This window comes from Dunckerocampus dactyliophorus, chromosome 3, assembly GCF_027744805.1.
Source record: "Dunckerocampus dactyliophorus isolate RoL2022-P2 chromosome 3, RoL_Ddac_1.1, whole genome shotgun sequence".
Classification (NCBI taxonomy): Eukaryota; Metazoa; Chordata; class Actinopteri; order Syngnathiformes; family Syngnathidae; genus Dunckerocampus; species Dunckerocampus dactyliophorus.
This window is the reverse complement of record NC_072821.1, coordinates 30,222,984-30,245,162: the sequence shown is the minus strand read 5'-3', so window position 1 is coordinate 30,245,162 and position 22,179 is coordinate 30,222,984. Positions and strand designations below refer to the sequence as shown.

Below are 22,179 nucleotides of genomic sequence, written 5' to 3'. Positions count from 1 at the left end.
GCTACCTGGTGCCCGCGGGCACCACATTGGTGACCCCTGCTCTAGTCCATTCATTGCAACAACACTCATTGTCACGAGACAGACCACGAGATGCGTTCACGGACACTCGGAACATCATAACGTCGTCTTGATCATGCGTGTATGGGTGGTCTGAATAAACAGAAATGCAATGAAAATCAATAAGTGGGTATTCTCATCACTCACTGTGTAACTAACTAACTTGCTGCATTTAAGTGAGCTGGAAAATCCCAGAACATTCACTCAAAATGTGAATTCAACTTAAATGACATGGTGTCTTTGAACGCCACTCCTCATTGCTCATAATAACACAGTTAGTGTTAGTGTGTAATTGTTGGGTGAATAGATTTTCAGACATGTGTGCCATCTCTTAACTTAATTTAAATTTTTAATACATACATACAACTATATATATATATATATATATATATATATATATATATATATATATATATATATATAAATGTATGTGTATGTATATGTATATATGTATGTATATATATATATATATGTATATGTATATATATGCATATATACGTGTGTGTGTGTGTATATATGTGTATATATATATGTATGTGTATGTATGTATGTATATATATATGTATATATATATATATATGTATATGTGTATATATATGCATATATACGTGTGTGTGTGTGTATATATGTGTATATATATGTATGTGTATGTATGTATGTATATATGTGTATGTGTATATATATATATATATATATATATATATATATGTATATGTGTATATATACATAATTCAAGTAATTTATTTTTCTTTCAAAAAAATACAGTAAAAATGGGCGTATTTCAGACATGATAATGGTAATGGTTTGATCTATTTTGAAAATGCATGCAAGTTACATTGGAATACAGCACATAGTACAATTTACTGTTCTGCATGTCCAAAAAGGAGTAGGAAGAAGCAAAGCTTATTTAATCTCCCCCCCCATTCCAATTGCAATACATTTGTTCACTTCCTGTATTCCAAATGTACTCTGAGCTAGTTTAAAATACACAGAAAAATGATAGGTAATATAATGATGGTAATAGTGAGACATGGTGATTAATTAATTTTCAAACCCTGATTAATCTGATTAAAATTTTTTATCATTTGACAGGCCTAATTGTAATAAAAATACTTATATAAACTGCCATACATATGATTTTCTAAGTTTCCGCCCTTACAAAGATATGAACTTTTATGGTAGGTTTATCGTAACTGAGAGAGACAGAATGTAAAAAGAATGCAGAAAAAACAGTAAGGTTCTACGTTATTGTGTGTGTCTGTGTAGATTCTCAGTTCTCTGGGTCATGGTTATCCGCAGAAGGTTGAATCAAGGCAACTGTACTCTTCTTGTTGGTTAAAGACGTTTCACCTTAAATCCAAAAGGCTTCTTCAGTTCTAAATTTTAGGTGAGGAGTTCCCCTCTTTTATATGTCTCTGGTAGGTGTGTCACCTGGGGACGGTCACTACGGGTTGTTCCAGTCCGTGAACAACCCTCTTGCATAATGATGGGTCATTCACCTGGCTGGTGGCAAAACATCTCGTTAGTGGCCATTGTTCCCCTAGATCATGACAATCTTCGGGGGAGAGATGACAGGACATGATTGTAAGAAGATAGGTGATGGCATAAACCTCCCCCTCTGTTCAGAGAAGGCCTTTCAAGTTTGACGCAGATGGTTTCTTTGACACCGCTTTCAAACCAGGCCCCACAGGTAAAATCTAGAACTGAAGAATCCTTTTGGATTAAAGGTGAAACGTCTTCAACCAACAAGTTGTGTCGAGTCAACCTTCTGAGGATTCTACATGTGTATTTTGATTGAGGGAAGTATGTAATCCCCAACCAAACAAGCACAGACCGGTTATGTGTACATGAAGCACACAAATTAGTCCACTCCCTTTAGGAAAGTACTCAGCATCTGAATGAGAAAGCCTGGGAGAATGTGATGTGGTCAAATGACACCAAAATGGAGCTACATGGCATCAACTCGAGTCGATGCATTTGTTGGCAGAGAATGCTGAATATGCTCCCAACAACACCATCCCTGCTGTCAAACATAGAAGTCTCTGAACAAAATCCCTCCTGTGATGTGTTGCACACCTGATGACCAACTACAAGACTGTCTTGCCTTGCCAACAAGGGTTTCTTCATTAAGTACGACCACATTTTGCATTGGAATCAGTACTTATTTCTCGGGCTGTCTTCGATGAAGGATTTTCATCGTCAAATCTGATTCGTTAGATTTGCCCATGGTCGATTGTTTTTTGCTTAGTTTTTGTTTTTTCATTTTTTGAAAGAGCAGAGCTAATTGCGATCACAACAAAGAAACAGATCTCATTTGTGACTTTTTCCACCCAAAAGAGACAGGCTAAAACAGTCAGATAAACAAACACGGTGGGTGTGCAACAACAGCACCTTTATTCATTTAATGACACAGAAAGCAAGATGAATAAACCCCTGGATCACGGTCGCTGTCAGCACTCATCAGAAAAGTGGAACAACATGGATTGAAAGCCAATTTTCCAAAACTCTCTTAGCAGGCTAATTTAATGCTTTAAAATTCACTGTAACAGCCTTGCCCGTTTTAAATGATATTCAGTGGTGATCCAGTGATGGTGGTGGTTGTCGTGTGATACGTAAGAACCTGCTGACGCAAGCTACACTTCATTTTCTGGAGTCATCTTTAACCTTTTCAAAAATACTTCCACAATTGGGATGATTTTTTAGTAGCCATTGTGAGCCAATCAGTCTGTCGATGTAGACCAGGGGTCACCAACGTTTTTCCTTGTGAGAGCTACTTTTAGAAAATGAAAATGGCCAAGAGCTACCTATTTTTGTAACATTTATTTTCAGAGCTTATTTTAAACCCAAACAAAGCGAATATGCTTGTTTTACCAGAACATTAACAAAATGCTGGTGTCCACAACTCACATTTTGTATTTCAGAATGCATTTCTTTGTACTGTTCTTTCATTATTAACTGAAAACCTGAATGTAAAGCAGGCTTGCAGGCACCTCATGTGGTCGTGGGGGGCTACCTGGTGCCCGCGGGCACCACGTTGGTGACCCCTGATGTAGATGGTCAAAGCTAGTGCTCACCTCGGCTCCTTTGTATTGTGCCACAGAAGCGAGTGATTTTATTAATGCGTGGTAAGAATAGGTTTTGTCATTTTCAATTCTTTATTAGCATTTGTATTAAAATAGGTTATGTATAAAAAAACAAAGCAAAAACACAGACACGTATGCTCAGCAGCAGCGTGACCACCCCCCATGTGGTCAAAATGCTACAGTCTAGATCACATGACATTTTTATATGATTTGACGGCGAGATTGATGTCAAATCGATTGTCAAATTAGACTCCTCCTAATCCAACTGTCGAATAGTCAACACCCCTACTTATTTCCCTCAATCAAATACAAATTAATTTATGATTATTATTTGATATGTTTTTTTTCCATTCATCTCTGTTACAATACAGCTACCATAAACATTCTGGACTGTTCATATCTTTGTAAGGTCGTCATTTACAAAATCAGCAGAGGATCAAATACTTATTTTCCCCACTATAGTAGAGAGCAGATGTAAAATGTATAGAGTATAGTAATAACCATTAAAATGGTTTTAATCAGTGTATTAGATAGAATCCAATGTTCTCTCTCTCTCTTGTTGAAGTACATGTGTAGTATATAATGTATTATTTATTTACCTATAGCGATCATCAGATGGCTCGCTTAGTCAGGAGGAAGAGTTGGGTCCTGGGTTCGGCAAGGTTGGAGAACTCCAGGAGGTGGTGGACCGTCAGACTGCTGATCTGGGCCAGATGAAAGAACGCATGGCTTCAATGGCATCCCGAATCAATGAGCTGGAGGAAGATCTGGACACTGCCAGAAAAGACCTCATCAAGTCTGAAGACATGAATACACGACTACAACGAGACCTCAGAGAAGTAAGCACAATCTTGACAGCTGTTTTTAATTTCTACTTTAATTCCCAAATGGGGGGTTTCTTAAGATGACCATATTTAAATAGTTTTGTTACACATCCCTACATCCAATCCATACACACACACAGAGAATTTACAAGTATGCGGGCAAGGGAACAATGTCAGAGTGAGTATGTATGGGTAGGTATGTATACTGTAGGTATAACTTTTTGTAATTGCTATGTAGGACAGCACAATGACTGACACAGTACAGGTAGTCCTCGTTACAGACACTTCTGTTCCTAGACTGTGATGTAAGTTTTAGTGGGAGTCGGAACTTACACCTAAATGATACCTAAATGAAGTCCTACGTTACTCACACTGTACAATGAACACATAAAAAGATGAAATACAAGAATGAAATGAAAGTAATAAAAAGACAACAGCTCTTTACTTTTATCCCTGTGGTTGTCTTGGAGGCCTTTCTGCCTTCTTAAAATACTGTCCAAGGATACCCTGGAAGCATAACCCCTTCTTCTTTTGTCTCACGTCTTCTTGTAACAGCACACGAAGTCCATGACACCACTAGCATTCACAAATCTTAATTAGAGCTGCAACAATGAATTGATGAATCGATGATTAATCGATTGTCCAATGAATCAGCAACTATTTTGGTATTAGTTTTTTGATGTAAAAATGTAAATATCCTCTGATTTAAGCCTCTCAAATATGAATATTTGTTCTTTTCATTTGTCATCCATGACAGCAGACCGATTATCTTTTGTGTTTTCGGCAAAACAAGATATGGAGATTTTTGATGGACATTTGCGCATCTTTTGTGATATGTTGCTGACCAAACAACTACTGTAACTATTTGTGTTTGGTTCATATTGATTTGGTCTGTCTACGGCAGGGCCCTTCAATATGCGGCCCATGGGCTGGATTTGTGGTCCATGAACTGTTATTCCTTCACTTTGTGTTTTGTTTGGGTCAGAGTCATGCTCAATTTGTATTTGTACTTTATTTATCCCACAGCGGGGAAATTTGCAATATGCTAGGAGACTATAGCTGTGGTGGAGACTTTCAAATAGTATTATGAGTAGGGTTGGGCATTGAGTCTCGAGCATTGATTGGAAGCAGGACAAACATTCCAATTCTCCCGGCATCATTCAAATGTTTTTATTTTGATTCCTAGTTTTGATGCGCACTTCGCCAACCGGAAGAAATAGCCTCTAAAACCAATGAAGAAGAAGCGGCTAAAAAGTTTGGCTTAACTTCATAAAAAAAAGAATGGTCCGCTCAGTGCAACATTTGCAACACAACAACATCGTGCAAAAGAGGATGCACGACCAATATGATTAATGTTCACACATTTATTGTGTAGAAATAACAGAGTACCTCGTCTTTGATGCACTGCTCATGCCAATGTGACCCAGGGTTTCAGGATGCTAGCTGACATGGAAGTTGCATGTAAATAAAGGACGGGAGCTACGGCTAGGCCAGTTTATTCATTTGCAGTGCGTCTCTGTTAGCAACACTCAAGAAACCTTCTCAACTCACACAACACACTTCCGGCCTTCAAAATAAGAGCACTTTGGGCTATATCCTGCTTACTTGGGTTAACAAAATAAGTGTGTAATTAAAAATATAGCTTACACCGACACTGAGGCAGCAAACAAAGTATACTACTTTTCAAAAGTAAACATCTTTTGTGAACGTGTACTCTGTGAAAAGAAACTTCATTGAATTCAAGTTGAATGGTTTGATATTTATATACTGGTTGAAAATAGCACTGTTTGAAATTCATAGTAAAGTTGATAAACGTTCATATCATTAAACAATTATTAGAAGTTCACACATTTCAATAAAAAAGCTAACTCTGGTTAGCACCCTTTAAATTTAAACCATGCAAACTTTTATGACCCTGCCTTTCAAAAGCTTTGGAATTGAGAATTCTTAGGAACCAGAATCGAAAGCAGGAATCTGAATCGTTCAAATTGAAACAATGGCTAACCCTATTTATGAGACAAAGCATCAGATTTTTTCAAAGACATTTTCTCACTATTCAGTGGTAAGAACAACAAAACTAAATACAGTAGACGACCCTACCACGTAAATAATCCGTTCCGAGAACCTTTATGTTATAGGGATTTTATGTTATACGAAGCATAAAATAATGTAGCCTAATCCGTTCCAAGATCTTCCCAAACTCACCCCTTTGGCCCTTCAAAATATTCAAAGTCCACCAAATATGGTGGGAAAATATAAGAAAACGTTAGCATAAACATAGTAGAGTAACATTCCAATATAAATAAAGTAAAAAATAAGATTACTGTAAATGAATAAAACTGAAAAACAAAAACAATCCTACCGTTCACGAGATGTCTTGATCAGGAGCGCAAGTGGAGGCAGGAAGGAGGAGGAGGACTAGCCTGAGTCGAAACACGACTCAAAGAGTCTCAGAGTCAGCTGGTCTCACTGACAAACGCACACGCGCTACACGATAATGCTGTGTGCAAAATTTTAATTTGTAACATAACTTAATTGTTTAAGTTAGTTTCAGGGGGACTACGAAGAGGAAGGAGTTTGAAGGGACAAGCCTGTCTCGCACACAAACTCACGTACGTGCTGTATAGCGTAGGCGGTGCCCCGAAAATCAGCCAATGAGAGCATGATGCGTCAGAAGGCGTCAGCAAGTGTTAGTCTGAACTTGCACCGACTTGAGGCATTAATAAAGTTGATTGAAGAAAAAAAAAGACTTGCACTGACTTGATGCTTTATGTTATATGGAATTTCTTCTGTAATACGAAGCAAAAACTTCGTGGAAAAGTGGAATTTATGTAAAAGGAGGTTTATGTTATGCGAGGTACTACTGTAGACTGAAATCATAATATCAAGCTGCAAGATATTGTATTCTTGTTACATTTGACACAACAACAAAAAGATGACTTAGAGTAGATTGTGAATAAGCCCAAGAAGCCATTCTCACATTCAGAAATAATGAAAGAATGCTGTCTCCTGGCTTTACAAACTGGACGATTGAGCGTTGCCCCTGCTCGCTTGGTCTTTTTATTTATCAAGGTGCACAGACAAGCTGCATATCAGTGTCACTCAACTCTCACCTCCGTCACTTCCAGACGTCTGTGTGAAACATAAACAACAACAATTCCTGTTGTTACAGAAGTGATGAGCACAATGTTTGAAGGCAAACAAAAAAGGAAAATTAAGCAAATTTTCCACCATGAATTCTGAGCCGCCTTGAGATCCCCCCGACCTCCACCACCTCACCCCCAGCCGAGGACAATGCACACACTGCTTTCTTGTCCTGTAACTAGTTCTTGAGCAAATCTTGTCTTTACAGACATAAAAATAACTTTTTAATTAATTTATGGGACCACGTTCGTTACCACGGAACGTCGTAAACAGAGGACCACCTGTCCAAAGAAATTAAACACTAGCAGTGCAACATTTCCAGTTTCACCATGACATGTTTTTCAAGGTCAACTGTACATGGCAAAAGGGAAAAAGTAATTGGGGGTTGGTATTAAACACAAAGGAACCAATGGATATTTTTGTGCTTGTGTTGTAGTCTATGGCTCAGAAGGAGGATATGGAAGAGAGGATCACCACTCTGGAGAAGCGCTACCTGGCAGCTCAACGGGAGGCTACCTCGGTTCACGACCTGAACGACAAGCTGGAGAATGAAGTAGCTAACAAGGAGTCCCTCTTTAGACAAGTAAGTTAGCCAAGGAATGTATGCTGCAATGTTGTAGTCAGCACGGTACATCATAAAATTGTGCTATCTTGACATGTTCTGACAATGATGACAGTGTTTTGTAACTGCTCTCCATTGTGCTGTGCGCAACTGCTTGTACCAAATGTGAATGCTGCACTTTTCCTGCTAATGAAATACAGTAATCCCTCGTTCATTGTGGTTAATTGGTTCCAGACCTGACTGTGACAAGTGAATTTGCTCAAAGTAGGATTTCTTATTTGTAGTGGAATATTTTTGTAGTTATAGCATAGAAAATCAGTTTACGACCTTCTGAATACGGTTTTTAACATTATTAGAGCCCTCTAGACATGAAATAACACTCATAGACACCTAGTGGTCAGTATAGATTACTACATATCACAGCGGCTTTAAATGAGTTATGATTAGGTCATTTAGTCATTTTTATGCTTGAAAATGCTTAATTTAGGCGAGAAATATGTAAATTTGCTTAAACATGCACTTTTTTTTTACTAGTTCTATAATATAAAATAAAAAAAACGTGATACAGCGAAGCCATGAAATTCGAACAGACCACGATTTGGCGAGGGACGACTACTATTGTTATCCCTCATTAATGAGGACACCGCCTGCATGTAACACCTCTTACCGTTGTTTATATATAAGAAATAATACACATATAAATTACTTCGTTCCTTCTGGGGTTATCTTGACAGATGGATCTTATTTTTGTGCTTGGTGGCTTTAATATGAAGCATGTAGCCCAGATGTAGCTCTGAAGTGTCTAACTTTACTGCACATGACCGTTTCCATTTTCATCCTCCGCAGACTGAAGACAGAAACCGGCAGCTCCAAGAGAAACTGGAGCTTGCTGAGCAGAAGCTGCAGCAGACTATCCGCAAAGCAGAAACGCTGCCTGAGGTGGAGGCTGAGCTAGCCCAGAGGGTAGCTGCCCTTACAAAGGTATTGGTATTGGGTCACAGTGATATTATGCAAACTGTCTTTTGTTATTGTACATCCATATAAATATTTGGTGATTTCTCCATGTGTAAAACAGAAAAAGTAAAGTTAAACACCACAATTTGTGACTGTAAATATTGGTGCTGTTGTTTTAGATCTCTAATACCAATTTTTTCCCCCAATTCATAGTTATAAGTCATGTCCTGTAAATGATTTTGCTGCTGGAAGCAGACGGGTAGCTTGCACTGTTAGTAGAATGACTTCTGACATAATTTGTTCTGAAGATGCGTAACTCTTCAGATTAGAATCAAAGAGTGTAGAACATGACCAAGAAAACAGCAAGAGAGAGCCCAGAAAGTAGTTGTCTTTCCTTCATTTACATGTTTATAGTACAATATATATGGTCTACTTAGGTCAGGGTGTCCAAACTTTTTCCACTTTTTGCCTTTCCTTCATGTACATATTTAGCAAGTACAATATAAATACCAGACAGCCACGGTGCGTAAATGGTCCCTGAGCCGCACTCTGGACACCACTGACTTAAGTCGCCTGTAAGTATGCCAAGTGGTAACACAAATGAATGTCATCACCCTGTGTTTAATTTGCAACCATTGCATCATGTTTTGCTTATACTTCAAAATACATACAGTATATACATATTTTATGTAATGTACAGGTGGTCCTCGGGTTATGAAGAAGTTCTGTTCTGAGCCTGTGATGTAAGTTGAGTTTTTGTGTAAGTCAGAGCGAAATGATACCAAAATGAACTCCTAATTCACTCACATGAAGGACATATAAAATACAGTAATAAAAAGATCTAATACAAGAATGAAATTAAAGTAATAGCCAAGTAATACCAAGTAATCCCTGGTATTGTCTTACAGGCCTTTCTACCGTCTTAAAATATTGTCCCAGGCTCGTCTGAAAGGATAATCTTCTCTTCTCTTCCCAGATCTTTTATAGGATCCATGACCCCTTCTAGCATTCATTAGCATTCAGTAATTGTTATCCTAAATGATTGTCGCGATCAAAAGAGAGACCAATACTGGTGGGTGTTTCTCCTCTTTTTGAGCTTTTTATGATGTTCATTTTCACTTCCATGGTGATGGCTTTCCTTTCTTTGGCGCACCGCCACTTTAGAACGTTATTCTGGCCTGAACACATCAACTCCAACTCGTGAACATGTCTCTCAGTTTGTGTTGGGAACAATACTTCTTCATTCTCGAGGGCCATTCACGGACACTCCGAAGTCCGTACATCACAGCATTGTTTTTATTATGCGTGTACGTGGGGCCTAAATATACAGAAAGACAAAGCAAAACTATAAGTGAATATTTGTAATTTGAAAGCCCATTTTGCTGTATTTAATGTGCTCGGAAAGCCCAGAAAATACACTCAATATGTGAATTCAAGTCAAATTATGTGGTGTCTTTGAACACAACCCTCCCATTTCCCATAATAACATGGTTAAAAGTGTCATTCAGATGTTCTGCTAGAAGAGACTAGTGCAAATAGATTTTCAGACACGTGTGGTATCTTTAAGCTCAGAGGTGTCCGAAGTACAGCCCGGGGAGATGTTATAAAAAATGCGATTAAACACGAAAACGAAAAAAACAACAGTAAAAATGGATAAAAGAGCAGAAATTTTACAAGAATGAAGACGAAATATTAAGAGAGTAAAATCACGATATTCAGTGAAAAAAATTTGCATAAATTAGAAAAATTAAAGGAAAAAAGTCAAAATGTAAGAAAACCACAGAAAAGTAGCAATTTTTGGAAAATTCAGTTGGGTAAAAACTTACGTTATGATAAGTCTTGTAAGAATAAAGTCATAATATTACAAAAGTTGAAATATTTGTCAGTTACTGTGGAAAAAATAGCAAAAAATGTTGATGAGGAAAAAGTAATACTAAGAACATATGTTGTTTTTTTTTTCATTAAATATAAAAAATGTCTCTTTATATCTACATTGGTTGGTTTAAAAAATGTAAAAGTTGCCCACACATCCTTTCATTTTTCAGTGTGTGGTCCTCGTTGGAAAAAGTTTGAACAGCCCTGTTTTAGCTCCATTTAACTTTTCAGTTTATTTGGAGGTGTTAATACATACAAATAAAACAAATTGAAGCGAAGTTCTGCGCACACAGCAATCTCCACGGCGGGATGTAACCCACATTTAATTGTAGCAAAATGTGTCATGATTGTGTAGAAATTGCTAAATGTTTGCTGTATGCACATTGCTAGTAGCTGTTCAAGCTAATGTGTGTCAATGTTCTGTAGTTGTTACCTGTAGGCAAAATAATACAGTATGGATTCAGTGGTTATAATTTTAGCGATAATCTAAATTGTTGTTGGGTTGCTCATGAATGCGGAGGAAAACTGGCAACTGTGTCTACTGTGTCTATCATGACTATTAAGACAAAGTACAGTACGGTACATATGAATGGAGAAAGCCGGTCGTACTATGTGATGTAAAAAAGTACCCGTCACACTGTATTGTTTCTGTGTAAATTGCTAGACTTCCAGGTCAAGATGCTCGTCATAAATTGAAGTGAGGGCAACAGTTGTGTCTGGCAGGTAATTGTTGTGCATCATTAATTCAACAGAGACAATCGAAGTTGATCGCAAAATGTGGCTTATATAAGTCTTTCTCATGCATTTTTGCAGCCGAGACATGTTGCCAGGTCTCATGAGTGAAACAAGCGACTAGCTCTCTGAAAACAAGCCAAAAACAACAGGAAACTTGGGGAGTTGCAAGCATCTTTACAAAAAAACAAGCCCAAAATCACTTATAATAAGCGAATCTGGCAACATAAGCGCCATCTAGCATTTTAAGTGGCACACAGCGTGCGTCCAATAAAAAAGTGGAGATAGTACATACAAACCGGACATCACATGAAAAATGGAGAAACCTCATTATTTCAGTAATCTTGCTAATTTAGTGCATGGAAATTTATTGAGTGTATTCGTCTGCCGTGCGCTTGAGGCACACACTACTTTCTTGTGACCCATATTCTTCCGTCAGTACACGGTGTAACTAGTTATCGAGCGAGTCTAATGTTTAGGGACCAAAATTAAGTTTTTAATTCATTCATGGGAGGAGGGCGTTACGAACATAACAGTGACTGTCATAAACCGAGGACCACCTTTTTACTCTTCCTGTCTCATCTCACTTTGTCATGCTGTCTTCATTCTGCCTTTTATCACTTCCTTCTCATACCCTTAGTGTGTTCCGTGTGGCTCTAAAGGCACTAAGACTCAAAAGGTAGACCAACTTTTCCCCAAAATAGCAAGTGTTTCAAGTCCTCCTGGATCCAGGAATCTTATTTTTTTTTCTGTTACTGAATTTAACCAGGCCATTATATCGTCATAATAAATACCCCCAAAATGTCCTTACTTGAATTTAGGTCGGTCTTGTTGTTGTTTTTGCATGAAAAGTGCTTGGTTAGGTGCGGTACCAGATGAAATGGTATGCTTATTTAGCGGAAGTTGATGTAGCCTCGTCTGTAGTTGTGGGTGTTTATGTGCTTGTGTGCCGTGTGGCTGGTATCACTGCTTTTTTCCCCACAAACACAAACAGGAAGTACCAGCTGCTTGGCTCAAAAGACTTGTGGAGACCCTCCCCACTGAAATACTGGAAAACTAGAATCAGCTGTCACAGAACTGTATTTGCAAATGTTAAGTTATCATTTAAAAAACACAGTTGGTATATACTAAATAGCCAAGACGATTTATTATGCATACATGCACATGTACACTCAAACTCTGATGAAATGATAAATATACTTTTTGTTGTTGTTTAGTTGTAGTTTTGCTTGACCTTCCCCTGAATTGGTGCATCATCGCTGCTTGTAACTGCTGATTGATTTATGTAGGCATGTTGTTGAAGTACTGTAGCTAGCGCCACCCTTTTTAAGGAGTTAAAGCGTTGTCCCTACAACATTCTCAAGAACAGATACTGAAGGTCTCTGCAAGACGGATCAAAACTGCTTTTAAGGAGTAACTAAAGGTTTTTCTTGTCCCTCATGCTCAGGCAGAGGAACGTCATGGCAATGTGGAGGAAAGACTGAGGCAGTTAGAGGCCCAGTTGGAGGAGAAAAACCAGGAAGTTCTCAGGGTGAGAAAATGCCCCCATTAAATTGGGCCTGTCCCTAACACTCACTCAGCATTTGTATATTTTAATTAAGTGCTTCTATTTCCCTTTCAGGCAAGGCAGAGAGAGAAGATGAATGAGGAGCACAACAAGCGTCTCTCTGAGACAGTGGACAAGCTTCTGTCTGAGTCCAACGAAAGACTCCAGCTTCACCTGAAAGAGAGGATGTCTGCCCTGGAGGATAAGGTAGTCCTTGCAATAGGAGCTCTTAGATGGAAATTCTGTTAAACGTTCAACTTTGAGGGATTATTGTTGTAATTATGGTTGCTTCTTCATAGTACAGTGATGCCTCTGTTTTTGTTATTAATCCGTTCCAAAGGGTCTGTCTAAAACTGATCGTACGAAAACTGAAACCATTTTTGCCATGGGAAAAAATTGTAAATCCAATTACAGTAATCCCTCATTTATCGCAGTTAACTCGTTCCAGATCCGACCATGATAGGTGAATTTCCGCAAAGTGGGATCACTTCTTCAGAAATGTATTATTTTCATAGTTTTTCATAGCATAGAAAACATGTTCATGACGTTCTAAATACGGTTTTTAACATTATTAGAGCCCTCTAGACATGAACTAACACCCCATAGGCACCTTTACAGTCCTACCAATATAGTAGACATAATTGAAATAAGACATGTAAGACATAAATAAGACTCGTACTTGTGTGTGGTTATAGAACAATTATAGTTTTACATGCAGTAAACAATTTGAAGTGCATATAAATGATGAATGGATTGGATAAATGAGCATTTAACATCACTTTTACCTTCATTGAAGACTCTTGTTGGTGAACAAGGTGTTGAGTGGGGGGTATCAGTGGAGGGTGTCCAGGAGGCATCCTGCACCTCGAAATTCTATCCATAAAGGTAATGAACAGAATCTGTGACAAAGGGCAGCCCTGGCGGAGTCCAACCATTCTAGTCCGATACAAAGTTAACTTAAGAGTGGACGGTTAAAGCTGTACACTTGCTCACTTGAACTTTATTGTAAACTTTAGCAGCAGGTACAATCATTACAAACACTGGCCCGCTCACTGTCTGTAACTTGTCTCCCTTGAACCGTTCCCTCTGCAACCTGTGTTAACTAGGAATCTTTACATGACAATCCTATTTTAACAGATGCTACCTTCACTAACTTCTTTCTTGTATTCAGTAGTGTTTCTCACCTTCTTCATCAGTTTGGGCATGCGCAACATTTTGGCCCCATTTTGCAGCCATACTAACACAATAAAACACAGACTGAAAGCCTGTTCATCGAACACTCAAATACGTGGTGCGCTTCAATGCCACAGGGTGCACAGTACATGAAGAAGGAGACAGATACGGAGTTGTGTATCATTGTGAATGCGTTCTATGGACAAATTAAACATCCACACACACATAATAAATAGAAATAAATAAAGACGATTCAAGGATTCCCTGGTCCTAATACAGGGCTTCTCAATTAGTGAGGCAGGGGGCCCAGTGAACTGTCAGGAGGGGTGTGAGAGGCAGGGGGACTTTCAGTATTAGTGCTGATCTGCCAACATGTCTGAATTTGTCGTACTCAGCATGTAATTTGACTGTTGAATATGCTTGTATGTAGGGCTGCAACTAACGATTATTTTCATAATCGATTCATCGGCCTATTATTTTTTGCAATGAATCGATTAATCGGATTTTTAAAAAACACATTTTTAATTTTCGCCTCTTAGCAGCACTCCCTTTAAGAATGCATGAATGGACTGGTTCCCTCCCTAAAATCATAGCAAAGATGGTGAGGAAGAGGAATTTCTCCGACACCGAAATTGAAGTAGAGAAGTATAAAAAATCAACTGCCAAACATCAGAAACACTCTACTGCAAATCAACAAGTCACTGGCACAGACTGCTACATGTGCATCACCAATAAATACATAAGAAATAACAAATAAATAAACTTTAGCGACAGGCTTTGTGTTTGGCTTCAGCTCGTCTGCTCTGGGGGGAGGGGCGGCGCCTTGTTTGATGGTCAAGTTGTGAAGAACGTAGCAACATGATGTGGCCTGCGCTGGACAGGCACAGCCATAGGTATTTGTAGTTTCACTGTTCTACTACTAGGTTTTGTGTGTACGCATCGTAAAAGTTGTGCATAAATGTATGCATGCAAGTGGATAAATCCCATATTTTGCGTGGGAATGTTCTTATGCATGCTCTACATACACATCTCCGCAGGGGTTTGCTTTGCAAGATATCAGAAAGAAGCAAACATGTCGATTACTCTTTTCCAAAGTCAAAGCTGATGTGACTATCTTGTTTTGCCTGAAACACAAAGATCATAGGTCAGCTTTCATGGATGACGAAGGAAATTAAAAGAGTCACATTTGAGAGGCTGAAATCAGTATGTTTACAGTACATTTTTAAAATGAAATGATTAATCGATTACCAAAATAGTTGTCGATTAATTGGATAATCGATTAATAATCGATTCGATTAATCGTTGCAGCTCTACAAGTGTGCTTCACTGCACTCTGTTTTGCTGCATTTCGCTGGTTTCAGTTTTGAGTTAAGTCGGTACAGTGCAGATGAATAAATAGATATCAGTTTCTCAATTGTATTTCAAATCAAGGGGGCGCAAAAATATTTCTCTCCCCCAGTGAGGGCATGACAGCAAATAATTGAGAACCACTGTCATAATCTAATCTATTCTAATCTGTTTATAATATCCCAAATCTAAAAGAACCGCTATCCATTATTCAAAGAGGTTTTACAAAGTTGCCAACTCATGGAATCATTGTTCTGCCACTTGATACTGCAGACCAGTTTGTTCGGCGCGCAATGTTTGGATGTACAATACCCATATTTTTGGCAATAATCTTTGTTGAAAATTGGGGCGTACCGAAAACAGAAGTGCTAGTATACTCTGTCAACCAAAATTGGTCTTTCTTGGATTCTCATGGGGGCTCCAGATGATGGAGATTTGGAATAGTTTGCTCTTGTGCGTCCTTCACACAGCGTTTTCTTCACGCTTGATAGTGATATGTCGTTTTTTGTTACACATCCGTCACTCTTTGTGATGCTGTCTTTATTCTGTCGTCAGAACGGCCTCATCAGGGAACTGGAGCACACCAAGAAGCTGATTGAGGAGTCCCACCATGAAAAGGTGCAGCCCATATATTTGGAAGCAACTGTGGCATTACATAAAGGCTGTTTATTTTTATTTTTTTATAATCCCATGAATTGCAGGAGCAACTCTTGATCCAGATTGAAACGATGAGGGCAGAGAACGAGCAAGGAAGGAGCAGGAGCAACTCTTTATTACACGGGTAGGTTGCTTTGCGATTAAGATCTCCATTTCTGACCTTTTCAAAGTGGTTCAATTGTGTACACTCAGTTCAATTAGAAGGAGACGAAAGCAAGAACAGGAAGTATCAAAGAAAATGTACATACCATAAGCACAATATTAAAAGGGAGATGTGGACTCGAGTCGCAATTTTGATGACTTTGGACTCGCCTTGACAATATCATCAAAGACTCACAACTAACTTGAACTTTGACATCAATGAGTCGGGACTGAACTGAGTGTGTTGAGTGTGTCCCATTCAAAGTATTCAACTAACGAGTCATTTCAAGCAAAGCAAAAAAAATTCCCACAGAATCTGCGTCATTTAATGCATCTGTTGATGTCCAGTGAGGTATAAACAACAAACAAAACAACGAGGGTGTGGATTACATTTCTGTGAGCGGCAGATTGCTGGAGAGTGGCAGTTATTAACACCTAGATGTGTCAACATGCTACTGAGGATAATTTAATTTGCATTCACACATTACGAAGTCATGGCATTTTATTTGGCAAACACTGAACAGTGCTTATGACTTGTAAGGACTCAAATTTCAAGCCTATGTCTTTGGACTTGACTAAACCTGTCTTTTCTTGACTTGAGATTGACTTGGACTTGCACATCTTTACTTGAGATTAAAGACTTGAGACTTACTTTGGTTTGCAAAACGCTGACTTTCTCCCACCTCTGTATGAAAGTAATAGATACATAAGGTCAAATCAATTATCTAAAATGGTTCACTGGCTCCCCCTTTCAGGTGATACTTCTTGTTGCAATGTTTTCTTGAGTTTAATCCTGTAATATTGAGTTGTGTATGAACAATTACACTTGTACAATATATATATATATATATATATTGTATTGGTGTCTAGAACTTATTATTGTTTACTGTTGCATACTGTTTGATTTTGTTCGGCATGCTTTGCTAGGCGATCGCAGCTGGGAAGCACCCCAGACTTCAGGTATCCAGTGTCTGCTTCCTCTTTGATGGACAGCAACTCGGACCACTACGGTAGCGCTCTTGTACTGAGGCGACCCCAAAAAGGACGGGTGGCAGCACTTCGGGACGAGCCATCCAAGGTGATCCGTCATATTTGCTATTAACTATTCACTGCAAAAACAATAAGCACACAAAAAAATTCACACTACTGAGAAATGACAAGGATGCAAGGGCCACTTTGAAATTTTTTTAAAGCAACACGTTATTGTATAAATGATACACTACAGGTGATTAGTATGAACTTCAGTCTTTGCTCTTTTTTCCCCGTTTTTGCTGTTGTTTTTTTACATTTTCCAAATATTTCAGCTTTCTCTTTGAATAATCTTTGTAAAAAAAAATTGTGGATATTATGACTTTATTCACATATACCTTTTTCCCCAACCTAATTTTCCAAAAAATACGTTTTTTTGTTTGTTTGTTTATGATAATATTAGAACTTTAAAAATAACATTTTTAATTTTATATTCCAACTGTATGCTACTAAAATGACATCATTTTTTCTCATAATATTACGAGTTTATTCTGGTAAATTTCCAACTTTTTTCTTTAAAATCCAACTTTTTTTTCTTAATATTTTTACTTCATACTGAAATTACAGCTATGTTTTTCTATTTCTGCTGGGTTTAAAAAAAATATAGATTTTATATATATATATATATATATATATATATATATATAAAATGTTATTTTATTTTATTCTCATAACATTACTGTCTTAATTTTCCAAAAATACAACTTTTTTTTGTTTCTCCTATTACTACTTTTAAAAATAAAATTTTTTCTTTAATATTACAACATACTACTAAAATTACGTTATTTTTCCTCATAATATTACGCGTTATTCTCGTGAAATACTTGGATTACAACATTTTTCTTTTAATATTTAGACTTTTTCATTGCAGATTTTTCAATTTTTGCTGATTTTATTTATTTTTAAGTTTTCTTATAATTAAAAATAACTATTTTTAACTGCTGGCCAATGAAAAAACAGCAGCAGCCTGCAAATGACCACCAGACGCACTTTGGACACCACTGATTTAATTTATTTAAGTTGTATTTTTATTCTTCAATTATGTGTGATTCAGTCAGTTGAGTTATTTAGAAAATCTTCTTTGTGTCTTTCTGTTTGCATCCATCTTGGACATCAGCGTCATGTAAGTCACCATGATGATTGGACAAAGTCACTTCTGTTTGTCAGTAATTTATTAATGAGTAATTATTACGACTGTCTATCAAATCAACACTTTTAATTTGCTGTATTATTACGATTATTGTTGTTATTATTCATCAGACCATTTTCTGTCTGTTCAACTAAGAGTTTGTTTGAATATCTGTACACATGGTCCAGAAATGTTAATTCTGTGTTATTAAGGTTAGTTTGTTTGAATATCTGTACACATGGTCCAGAAGTGTTAATTCTGTGTTATTAAGGTTAACTTTGACATCCCTGCTAAATACTACAATATACAGGTAACTTTTGAATCTTTCCTACTCATCTTGCTGTAAATGATGGTGTTATTTTCAGGTGCAGACTCTTAATGAGCAGGAGTGGGAGCGTGTGCAGCAGGCCAACGTGCTTGCTAATGTGGCCCAGGCCTTTGAGAGTGACATGGATGCCTCGGACCTAGAAGAGGATCGAGAGACTATCTTCAGCTCGGTTGACCTTCTGTCCCCTGGTGGTCAGGCCGATGCACAGACTCTGGCCTTAATGCTTCAGGAGCAGCTTGATGCTATCAACAATGAAATTAGGTAGAAGGCAGAAACAACAATCAGACTTGTTGCCTGTTGTCATCTACAAACATAATTTTGTTATTTACTGCATGCCTTTTAGAATGATTCAAGAGGAGAAGGAAAACACAGCCATCCGTGCTGAGGAAATCGAGTGCAGGGTGGGCAGCAACGATAGCCTTGGAGGACGTTTCCGCTCCATGAGCTCCATACCACCTTCACTCTGTGCAGGCTCTTCAATTGGCAGCTCTCCTCCAGGATCTGGCCACTCAACCCCAAGACGTGTTCCTCGCAGCCCCAACAGGGAATTAGACCGCATGGGTGTCATGACCCTGGTAAGACTTCAATCTACTGAGATGGTTTCCAGCATGCAACTCTGCAATAAGCATATATTAATCAAGGCCTTTGTGATTTAACCAGGATGATGTTTATACTGAATATACATCCAAAATTATTCACTCATTATTTAATCATTATTCAAAAAAAATAATTACAAAAAACATTTTCTGAATTTAGATTACTTCATGCGTGGCACCTGGCATATAGCTAGGACTGCGTTCTAACAATGTTTTGTTACTAATTAAAACAATCATGGTAAAATGTACAATAAATTCCGGACTATTGAGCGCACCTGAATATAAACAACGTTTTTTTTTTTTCTTGCAATTGGGGAATATAGACAGATTTTTTTAAAATAGCATTGTTGTGGTTCGGATGTTTTTAGCCTAACTAATTATTTGCAAAACTTAAGTGTTTAAATATACAGTACCCTTTATGCTTATGTGTGCACAACTCTGCATATTGTAAACTTATCAATGGTCTAGTGTTCCCCCAAGGTTGACAGGTTTGTGGGGGCAGACACATGCACACATGCAGTGTATCCAACTGTGTTGCAATCTCTCCTTCGCAGTAACTTCCATAATAGAAAGCACTAGAAAGACCCCCAATTAGTTCACAAGGTCAAAATAAAGACGTTGTTTAATGAATGCGATTGAAAGTGGATGATAAATTGTAAACGTGACCATGTACAGACAGAACCTGACATACTGTCATGTAAAGAATATAAATAGGACAACGCCATTTAATTAGTTTAATAAAAAAATACAGACCTGTTCGATATAAAAGGTAGTGTAGCATCCCACAGAGACACATGCTATGTTTTAATTGGTGCACTTCAATTTTGAGTGCATAAGTTCGTTGACACATGGAAGTAAGACAAAAGGCAATCTGCCGTCAGTACTAGGACGTTGCACTCAAAACGCCTCAAATGGTGCTTGTGTACCGATGGACCCCTACCACCCTCAATCATCGCCATCTTGGCTATGTGACAGAAGGGTAGCAGAATTTGGGACAGAATAACAAAATTTGTACCCTCAGAAAATAGATAAGCCGTGTACGTCATATTCATACTTAAGTGTCAATACGCCAATCTCTGTGTAATGGTAGGGGAAACACTGTTTGTCTGTATGTGTGTTAAATATTTTTTCAGCCTTTTTCCTGAATGATATTCATTGAAGCAGTCTTCTCAGTAACGTGTGTGCCTGTGTACATAATGCAACTGTATAACCATGTCTACATTTGATTGCCCCCAACTTTTGTAGCATTATTGCAATGATCCCTACATCATCCAGAGCTCCCTCTCCCAGCAGACAGTAACTTACCTGCCTTTTGGAGCAACTGGCTTCACTCCCTCCTCTCAAGTCTATAGCTATGTACCTTATTTTCAGGTACCTGAGTATTTCCTGACATTTCCCTACCATTCTGTGACAGGTGCAGTCTGGCTATAGGTTTGTTTGTTTGTTTGTTTGGTCTCATGCCTCACTTTTTATTACTTTCCAACTTTGTGGAGGCCATGATGTTTGATGGCATTGGTTTTCCGGTTTGGTAATGGCAGTCAGTTCTTCACAAAAATGTATTAACTGTAATTGCAAGGATTGTACAGATCTAATATGACTTTAGGAACACTAATTACCATTTGCTTCCCCTTTTGTTTTTGAAGAATGAACACAAATGTATTGTTTTTAATTGTTGATGGCATCTTCTTTCTTTCACATTTACTTCTTTCTTTCCAAATTACTTTACTTCCAGAAGTCCTGTAATTTCTGGACGATATTGTAAAGCACACTGGTATTTAAGCCGCACTCACTAAATTTAAAGAGGGGAAAAAATATAATATATATATATATATATATATATATATATATATATATATATATATATATATATAGCGATTTATTTAACTAAAAGTTTAAAAAAATCTTTCTGTGTACTAAATATCCCATGTTACGACGTGGACTCCTGCGACTTATAGATCGCAGCATATATATATATATATATATATTTTATATTATATATATATATATTTTTTGTTTGTTTTTTTAACTTTTTATTAAATAAATCGCTATTAATGAAATTACTCACTGGTATCGTTAATACCAGCCAAAATTTTAGTTGGTATTTAATTGGAAAAGAAATGAGTGGTATCACACATCACTAATGATGAGGGTAACACACGAGATGTTGCGAGACCAGAATACGAGCACAAATTAGCTGCATCGCTGTATAAGCCACAGGGTTCAAAGAGTGAGAGTAAAGTAGCAGTTTATACACCGGAAATTACGATACTTGTGTTGCACACATCATTCAAACAATGATGATACCGTGATGTCATGGATGCAATGGAAACAACTCATTTACAAACTGAAGGAGCATGAGGTTAAACTGTGTGTTCAAGTGTTACAGGAAAGCTAATCCAGAAATCTTTGACATTGTCTACTAAGCTGTGATGGTTACCAGTCATTTTTTACCCCCATTGGTGGTAGTGACAAGTTAGCTTTTGAACCAAACAGGAATCTAAATAAAAGATCCGGAAGTACTGTATGTACCTGGTTGCTTTTTAAATACCTTAAGTAAAAAAAAAATCCCAGGGAGGAAATACCAGACCTGCCAACATGTATGCATTTTTTGTAGATGGCATGCAGTTTGACCTTTGAATACGCTTGTAGTATGTGTCGTTGCTTTCCAGGTAGGCATTTTGTTGCACGTCTTGTAACATCTCTGCATGTAGCATGACGTGCCCCTTCAAAAAAAAATCCTCAAGCTGCAGCGACGATTATTTCCTGACCTGTGTGTGTACCGGTATACGAATTCTTGTTCTTCTCTGTTTTTCAGCTTTACTGACTGTTGTCACTAGTGATGTCAGATAATATCAGCCCACCGATATTATGGCCCCGATACTAGCATAAAAATGTGATATCGGTAGATATTCGCATTGGGTTTTTTCCCGATAATGAAAACCGATGTAAAACAAAATGCTGTATAGATGGACATTTTAACGTTCACATGGCCGGGATGACAC

At 37.7% G+C, this 22,179-nt stretch overlaps 1 protein-coding gene across 10 annotated transcripts in view; it reads left to right on the top strand.

Moving 5' to 3' along the window:
• ppfia1 (PTPRF interacting protein alpha 1) overlaps positions 1–22,179 on the top strand; it is a 72,007-nt gene that overhangs the window by 31,111 nt on the left and 18,717 nt on the right. For all 10 annotated transcript variants that reach the window (XM_054770079.1, XM_054770077.1, XM_054770080.1 and 7 more), the window contains exons 7-16: positions 3,746–3,979; positions 7,545–7,691; positions 8,517–8,651; positions 12,679–12,762; positions 12,853–12,984; positions 15,853–15,915; positions 15,999–16,078; positions 17,023–17,173; positions 18,619–18,842; positions 18,925–19,156. In XM_054770079.1, the coding sequence (XP_054626054.1) occupies positions 3,746–3,979; positions 7,545–7,691; positions 8,517–8,651; positions 12,679–12,762; positions 12,853–12,984; positions 15,853–15,915; positions 15,999–16,078; positions 17,023–17,173; positions 18,619–18,842; positions 18,925–19,156 (1,482 nt within the window). The remainder of the gene's footprint in view (positions 1–3,745; positions 3,980–7,544; positions 7,692–8,516; positions 8,652–12,678; positions 12,763–12,852; positions 12,985–15,852; positions 15,916–15,998; positions 16,079–17,022; positions 17,174–18,618; positions 18,843–18,924; positions 19,157–22,179) is intronic.